The 9,145-nt window shown below is 37.7% G+C and overlaps 1 protein-coding gene across 1 annotated transcript in view; it reads right to left on the bottom strand.

Moving 5' to 3' along the window:
* The window catches only part of ssh2b (slingshot protein phosphatase 2b), a 21,467-nt gene extending 12,523 nt beyond the window's left edge, over positions 1-8,944 (bottom strand). The window contains exons 1-2 of the mRNA XM_072445820.1: positions 8,690-8,944; positions 4,725-4,768 (exon numbers count right to left, since the gene is read on the bottom strand). Coding sequence (XP_072301921.1) covers positions 4,725-4,768; positions 8,690-8,752 — 107 coding nt within the window. The 5' untranslated portion in view covers positions 8,753-8,944. The remainder of the gene's footprint in view (positions 1-4,724; positions 4,769-8,689) is intronic.
* Between the last annotated feature and the right edge of the window lie 201 nt (positions 8,945-9,145).

Here is a 9,145-nt window from a genome sequence, read left to right on the forward strand (position 1 = left end):
AGGTGTTTATCCGCTGTCACTACATGTTTATTGAGCCATTACAGTCTTACAAATAACGTGATAGAAGAAGGGCCGGATTATTAAGAGCAAGTGCTTGGAAATCAATTCGACTTTGGAACTCCTTGGTCCTGAGCTGACACTGGACCTGGACTGACATGACCTCACTAAAAGATCATTTGTGGCGATTGATGTTTTGCATGTTTATGAACCTTGTTTTTTTCTAAAAGCCATTTATTATTATTTTTTGGATCCCCATTTGCGTCTGCCAACTACTAGTCTCTCTGGGGTCCATGAGATGTAAAAAAATTACCGTTTGAATTGTATATGAATATAGAGTGTACCATTTAAATATGCTTAATGTTATGTTGTAGTCAATGTAGTGTTACATGTTTAACATCCCTGTCAATAAACACAATTAAATGAATTCAATAAGAAACCTGTCTTAAATTTAAAAGCTGATGAATCCTTTATAACAACATGATCATGGACTAAAATAATTAAAGACTTCTTTATTTTCAGTTTACCAGATTTGTGCGGACGTACACAAAAAATGAATAGTCATTTCTGATCCTTGTATTAATTATAAAAAGTTAGAAAAACACAACATAAAATACAAAATAATCCAATAATTATACTATACATACAGTCACTTTGTAAGGGCCAAAGATAGGCGGAAAAAACAAATACAAATGTTGTGATTAGCAATACTTTAGGGCTTACTTGTGTAACTTGTGATATAGTCATGATTTCGGTCATTTATTATTGATAATTTTAGCCCTGGTTTAGTCATTGTTATTCTAAACTCATATTCCAAATCATATCTGTGACTATGACAACATTTATAAAAGTCTGCAAAGTGTGTTCATTGTTCAGCCTAATATGGTCGTGTAATCTCACCCAGGATAAGCTTCGACGTTGATTCAATGCAAACAAACTTGAACTAAAGCTCGAGGTTTAATCGCTGTTTTTACTGGAGCCAGTTCATAACGACGACACTGGGTTTGCACTGAATACAGACAGTGGCATTACAGAGACAGCCGTGCACACAGATGAATACGAGGCATCTGAGGAATGTAAAACCTGCTGTAGAAAGAGGACTCAGCACTCTGCATTGATCTACATTCGTTTATGCAGAAAATATGGATGCAAATACAGTATATAAACTGTCTGTTCTTGCTACTAAAATAAAAGCACACCTTAGTTTGGAGCCAACATGGATAAATCAGGGCAACGTTTCAGTTTGGATGGGATCAAAATGCCACAAGATTTCTCACCCCCGCAGAGAGGGATCTTGTGATTTCATTTAGTTACAATCTATAATACGTTATATAACTTTAGACTGCAATAAATCATACTAATTTTGCATGTAACCAACAGCCCACCGGCTTTTGTTAATACCTCACCTTTAAGATATTGCACAGTGGTGTTGTGGCAATAAACATTTTTAACTCAACTTCAACACAAAAAGAAAACTGCTTGTACTCAATACAGATTCTAACAGCCCAATGACAATGATAAAACATTTACGAAATAATAGTATTTTCTTTAATATTAGCTGGGTCTGATATAGATCACATAACTATTCAACCTTTATTTATAGAGCCCTTTACAACACTTAAAGTGACCAAAGTGCTTCACAATAAAAGTGTCATTACATTACAGTGTTAAGAAAACTATCCAATTTGTATGTTTTTGTTTTTCAGTAGGGATACTTTAAATACTTTTTTTAAATGAGTATCTAGTTTTTATACCAATTTTAGTATAAATTAATTTGTTTATTAGTAGTAGTTTATGTAGTATATGTACATAGTTGTAGAGTAGTATCGGTATATATATTTAACACTATTGCACAGTAGTATTTGGCCCATTTCATCACATCTTAGTTATGACCAAAATGGATTATCAGTCGTTATTCCAGCTGGACAATATCAACGCACTCGTAAAAGAGGTCAAATTTGATTGTCATAGTCATGAATGTGCCAGGTCCGGCGCTACTCTTTACACAACAAAGGAGCTTAACTGTGTGTGTGAGTGAGAGTATTATAAAAGAGTGACGTCTGATCAGCAGCGGAGGAGACTTAAGCATCTCTCCGCAGCACCACCTGTGTTTCAGACTGACGTTAGCGCCGCGACCGGAGACTCCTGACACATTTCCATCAGGTCAAACAAGCGGAGGGGAGAAAAAAAAACAACTCTGCATCATCAAACTCATGCGCTTACACAAAGACTGTCTGTGCTGCGGCTCTGCACTGACGCGGGGGTGATATGATGACGCTATAAAACTGTGGTCCGGCTCTGCGGCTCTGATTGTTGTATTGTGACTCAGTGCTTTAAACGCTGCTCTTTGCTCCAACAAGTGCACCGAACTGCGCAATTAATCAAAAGTTTCATCCAGATTCAGGCATTTCGAATTGGCAATGAGCAGCACAGGTCTTTTTAAATCGAGAGGTCTATATCCAATCCTCTGTCAGTTGGAGCAGAGTTCAGACTTTGGAAGAAGAAATGGGGAATGTGTTTGTTTTTTTGCAATAATTTAAAGTCTTGTTTACATTCACATCAACACCAACTACTGAAAAAACACAATATCAAATGTCAGCGTTACGATTATTGTTAATTGTTAGGATTAATAACACCACGACCATTGTTCAATGTTTTGTTGTTTGTGTTGCATCGAATCACCAGGACAAGTTCCTATGTTTGTGAATTTTGTTCATTGACAAATGGCAATAAACCTTATTCTGATTCTGAAGATAATGTATTATTAGACACTGAATTATCGTTTCAGCTCTATGAAATCTACCTTTCTGAGTTAATAGTCAGGTTAAACGACGCTAACATTGACTGACCGAATTGAAATGACAAATATTCTCTTCAAAAAATAATCGCAATTTATTTTTGTTCTTTTGAGTGAGTTAGAGGTGGATTAACGATTAGGTAGCAATACATTAGTAAATGTAACGTCTAGGAGTTTTCCCTTCCACCCATGCAGCACTCAAATTGTCCCGTTCACAGTCGCTAATCCGCACAGTGTCGTTAAAATAACTTCAGTAACAATGCAGTTTTTATTATGGGGAAACCAGCGACAATGCTCTGAATGCACAGCCATGTTTGGTGGTGAAACTGCCCTTCTAAAATCGTTACTCCATCTGCCAGACCTCTCTAGTGTAATGACCTATATAGAAATAAACATTAAAATAAATGCAAAATCTGTAATAAAAATACAATTAAACTAACCACACACAGTCTTGTGATCATGAGGATGAGATTAAATGTGTTCCTTGCATTTCATAAAATCGAGAGATACGAGAGAAAGACAATAGAAAGGCCGGGTAATACAAATGTAATGGTGCATGAAGACATTCCGAATAAACAATGACCCAATCCTATGTCCGATTAAATTCAGCAGAACAATATTATTCCCATCAATCATACGGCGCATCTTATTCAGCTGTTATCATTGAGTCCACACGCTCTCGGCCTCAGTGTGTGAATAAGGGCTTTGATTCCAGCTGCAAAAACACAGACAGGTCCATAGTTCACACAGTTCTGAGGACCAGACAGGCCGGGTTTAGGAGGGGCCCAGTAAGGACTGTCCCGGGACCAGCGCTGCCTCGCCCTGACCTCAAAAACTGCATTCACGACTAATAATATTTCAACAAATGTACAAGTAAATGCCTTACATTGGTCTTGTATAGTTGGTTTGAACAGCACGCCACTTTCCAATACAGCTACTGCCTCTGTGAAGTGCATCGTATTACTAGAAGTGGTAAATATATAGAAATATTAATTATATCGTCAATGTAGTTTTGAAGAAAAATATCATAATTGAGTATATTGATTTGCTTATATTTATTAAATTGTCTGTAAAAGAGCTGATTAAAAATAAAAGGGAAGTTTACATTACACATAAGGTTGTTGTATAAAGTGATTTCTGCATTTTTGTTGGTAATTTTCAAGGCATTTCACATTTGTCTGACACTTAAACCTCAACTAATAACATTTAAAACACATGTCTGTTGTATCGACACACTCTTGTCTGTTCCTTGTATTTTCTTAACTTTAAATACAATATTTTGTGTAATGTGGATTACCAGTTTAAAACATTAATAACAACTGCCGGTACAAAGCCTATTGTTCTTGATACTTCCTATTATTACGTTACAAAATAAGTCAACAACTCTACTTTTGATTCCATGCACCATTCAAAAAGCACAAGGAAACTTGTCATTTAAAGTAATAAAATAAAAAATACTTGATCAAAAACATTCTCATCTTATGACTTTCCCTTTGCTCTGAATCATTTCGTGAAGCAGGTAATGTAGAGCCCCCTACTGGTCACTCGACAAACCTGACAGGACAAGAAATGCAGAGCGCTTTCCCCTTTCAGGTCCAAACCAGACATATATGAAGCATAAAATCTGATCATCATAAGATCCAGAGTAAACAAACCCAGCAAGAAGCACAAGTCAAGTGTCATAACAGAGCCTCCAACAAACAAGGCGGACCGGATTCCAGCCCACAACAACTCACAGGCACAGGACAAGTGAGAAGATTAGAACCGTACATTATCCACAGGGTCAGACGTGTGTAAATAGGGCCGTGAAATTAATTTAAGAGGAACCGAACGAATATGTACTCCAATCGATAAGCATGGAAGGACGATCAATAAAAACAGATGTGAACAATCAAGGCAACGAGAAAATAATGGCCTTAATAATGATTACCTTCTTGGCTGTGAACGACGATCATCCTCCCCACTCCCGGACTCCTAAAACATAAAACAAAATACACTGAACATAAGTCATGTTTAGGTCGTTTATGTTAGGTTAGGTTTATTTGAAACAGCAGCAGAAAGGAGAAGAGCATGGAGTGGGCAATAAGGTGTGGGTCTGAATCACAATCTTTTTTTTATACTTGCATAAATACACAGTTTCCAAGTATTTTACTGTATAAATAGTTATTTTTAATGATAATTCCTCTACGGTTATGGTCTTATGGTCTTGCGGTCTTGCGGGTGCAGTTTGGGTCAGATACACTGTCGGATCATAGAAATATTGAGGTTTCAAAAGCTTCTGCCAGTTTCACCCCCTTTAGTCGACCACAGCCCTTGTGATGTTTTTGCTTTATTTTAGAAACTAGAAAAAGCAGAACCAAACAAATAATATTGCTGATTTCAATATGTAGCGTCCAGTCGAATTGAGAAGGCCAGAACTGATGGTTAAATGTCTTTTAATGAGCCTTTCCGTGTCATTCAACCAACGTAAGAGCTAGACAGAATAAAATAAAAAGACAATTACATTTTGGACGTAAATCCCCGTATTTCTAACTCATTACATTGGTACTATATTTTCACAACATATACATCCATTAAACATTTCAAATATCTCATAAATACAATCGTTTTCCACTACAGACCTTGTTCCCCTGTCGACTGTAGCTAGATCCTTGAGTTTGTCCGTGTTTTGTCCGTTTTCCGTTGTTCAATTTACTTTTCGTCTTTTCCAGTGTGTCAAGTAGACTTCCGTTTTACCATCACTTCCGGTTACACAGGAAGTTACCAAAATAAAGCAAAACCTTACCATAAAACATAAGTGTCAAATTGACCTTTACACAATATTTTAAACTCAATATAGTCCTAGTTAGTATAATAATATTTATGTTTTCCACTTATTGTGCAGCTCTACTTTGAAATAGAGATTTTCAATGACATGTTAATAGTAGTAGTTCCTTTAAAAGTATGGAGGTGAATGACTGCAAAAATGTCTCTTCAAATCACACAAGCAGCTTAAATCTTGAGTATTTTGTTTAAACAATCAATGTGCGTCAATCGGCTGTCAACATGTTTTACGCCGGTTTTGCATGTATGAAAAGAGCAGTGGATGTTTTCCAGGGCCTATGGAAATAATCAAATCAGTGCCAGAGACAAAACCAGGAAAGCAGTTTCATTCACAAGTTTCGGTCAAGAGAAGGCTAAAGAGCTGCATAATATGAGATGCAATATTAAAGCATAAGGTACCATTATGCTAGATGCAAAATGACAGTAAAACTAAATTAAATTAACTTTATTTTTGCAGTTATATGCCACCGGTTTAAAATGGTGACCCAAAACAAACATAAATTAAAATCCAATCTTGTGACGCTGATGCTGCAATAATGATTGGACCCGAGAATGACTGCAAAATGTATCTTCAAATCACACAAGCAACTTAAATCATGTATATTTAAAGGCATATTTAAAGACACAATTTCCAGCAACCAAAAAAAAAAGAAGAAGTTTCAAATCAGTCTTAATCGAGAAGGTTTGCAAAGCAGAGGCAGTGGACAAACACATTTTGAAGTATCACGTGATTTAAGCCAGGAAACAGACCGTCGTGTCTCTCTTATCAGTGTAGTGGCTTGTGCACGGCGTCAGTTTGACAAGAAAACATTTCATCTTTCAGCACGCCGACTCACCCTGCCACATATCTGCTGCTTCCCTGTGATTACCACGGCACTCTGCCTCGACTATACAATGCGTTTATGGACACCGGGTGAACCGCTCAGACCCAAAACGGTGACGCTGCAGTTTAGGTCGGTTTAAAGTCCCGGTTCATAAGCATAAGCAAAATATTAGTCATAATTAATCATATTTCAATCAGTAGTACACACGTTCATAATGTTTTAGTTTTCACATTGAGTTCCACCTCTGATAATATTGAATTATCATGTTTTGACTACATGGCATTACTCAGCATGCACAAAACCAGGGATTTAAATGCAAATTAAAAAATGTAGATGTAAATTAAAAAGTTAAAACCAGGATTACAAAGTGTTAGCAGAAACCTGGACTACGGTCATTGGGGTCTACTTAATTTATCCCAGCTAATACAGAACAAAAAACAGGAATTATTTGACAGTAAATTGATAGTGACTAGTGAGTCAGATGAAGATTGCGTAGCCAACTAGAGCCCACGCTTCAGTTTGAGAGCCATTGCATTAAATCATTATTCTATTATATTGCATCCCATTTACAACAACAACAAAATAAAGTTGAAGTAGTTCTATTTACAGACAGTAAGTCGATTTGATTACCATCTGCATTGTGTGCCACAATGCAGATGAGCTTAACGAATGGGAAAATAATTTGGTAGAAATACAAAACATCTCAATCATTGCTTTGACTATGAAAAATACACTCCACTGCGCAGTATATTTGCATTGTATTCAAATGTATATAGTCTTGTTATGCTAACAAATCTATTGTGTCTGGTATTGAAATTTGTTTATTTAGAAGGCAGCAACTCCTAAGATACTTCAAAAAAGTGTGAGTACAAGCTGTACAACATTGCTGCTAAAGACAGCCACCAAATAATAATGAGTATTGATTGCTTTATATTTACACAGGAAACTCACTTAAATATCCCTCTCAAATGGCCCTTATCACTAAATATACCTCCAAAATGGTTATAAAAGTATTAAAACAACCCGTCTAGTTCCTCTTTATATAGGAACCCATGAGAATCTTTAGGCTGGGAATCAGTGGCCAATATAAAATACCAAGTAATTTGACACAAAGACCTGATAAGTTTCCTGCAGCAGAAGCACAATCAATGTCAGACAAGAATAATGCCATAGATCTCACTGCAGAGAATAAATAGGGCTGCACAGTAGAGCTCCCAGCCTGTAGTCGAAACAAGCTCCTATGTTTGTGAACTTTGTTCAATGACAACGGCATTAACATTTTCTGATTTTGATTCTAAAAATTATATTGGAGAAAAACTAAATGTGACTATCTGGTTAACAGGTAATGATGTGTACGAATGTGAACTCCTGATAACTTGTGATCTTGTGAGTGCAGTTTGGCTCAAATATTTGGTCAAATAGATAGTTTTTGCCAGCATCACACCTTGTTAACGACTAATCGATGTAACAGAGCATGTCTTTAGTGGTTTAAGAACTTCTTGAGCGGGCTTTAGTCGACTCTCACTGATGGAGTTCCCTTTTTTAACAACAACAGCAGCAGCAGCAGTTGCAGCAGATCCGGAGCCGCAACAGGAAACCACCTGCCCGTGTTTTGCATGAGCTCCTCCACTGCTGCTTCTGCACCGACAAACAACGACACGTAGACCAGATACAACCGGTATTCATGGACAATCCAACACAGACAGCACAGAGGGATGTTTACAGGCACAGGCCACGCACAAAAACACAAAATACAGGAGAAGCAACATTCATGTATGTCACAAGGTACTTATTAAGCGCGGAAGTGGCCATTTGTCAGAAAAGATGACTATGTATTGTAAGTGGGAAATGAATTCAACAGACGTAGACATTGACAACTTGGTACAGCTGAGAGATTTTTGTTATAATGCATATCATTTGTTCGGCTCAAATATAAGCACTGAGATTAAGTGTCAAAGCCCACTAGTTGTTTATCAAGATTGTAGAGCTTTAGGGACGAAATAAAAAAAACATTAACGCTGAAATATGTATAAGAATAAGATTTATTACGGATAGAAAGTCAATTTTATACGGATCCGTTAGAATTCACGCATGCGCAGGAGGAAGACAAAGCACTTTCTGACAGTCGGTCGCAGATTAAAACCGCGGCACAGATCACATTTAAATGATTGTGGACATGAGTCAAATATCAATGCCGTGTTGGGGAATTGTGTTTGGCGTGAAGAGGCTTAATAAAGACGATAGTTACCGAAACGCAGGGGCTGGAGCTGGTGCTGGGGGTCGGTGAACGCTGCACGGTAACCAGCGCCATTCATCGACCGGGAAGCGGACACCTGAGAGCGGGCGACGGCACAGAGACGAGCATAATGGTCCCGTGGAGGAGAAACACCGACTGATCCCGGGCTGTCTGTGTTTTGTCGGCGTTTTCCTCCTCCTTTCTGGACGCTCCACAGTCTATTTGACTACTCCCCGGCTGTTTCCTCTGTCAGCGTCTGCTGCGCATGCGCATCTACGACGAGCAGGTCAATCCCGATTAACCGTGTGTGTGCCGGAAGTAAACAAAGCAGCTGGTTCACACATGATTCAACGTCAAAGAGCATAAGACTCCCTCATAAAACATATTTGTTATCTCTACACGTTCAAAAGTAGAGGGTTATTCATCAAGAAACGTACAAAGTACAAAAAGTGCAAAATATGCAAAACC

This window comes from Eucyclogobius newberryi, unplaced genomic scaffold (assembly GCF_026437365.1).
Source record: "Eucyclogobius newberryi isolate DKJ021-1_F unplaced genomic scaffold, fEucNew1.0.hap1 SCAF_15, whole genome shotgun sequence".
Lineage (NCBI taxonomy): Eukaryota > Metazoa > Chordata > Actinopteri > Gobiiformes > Gobiidae > Eucyclogobius > Eucyclogobius newberryi.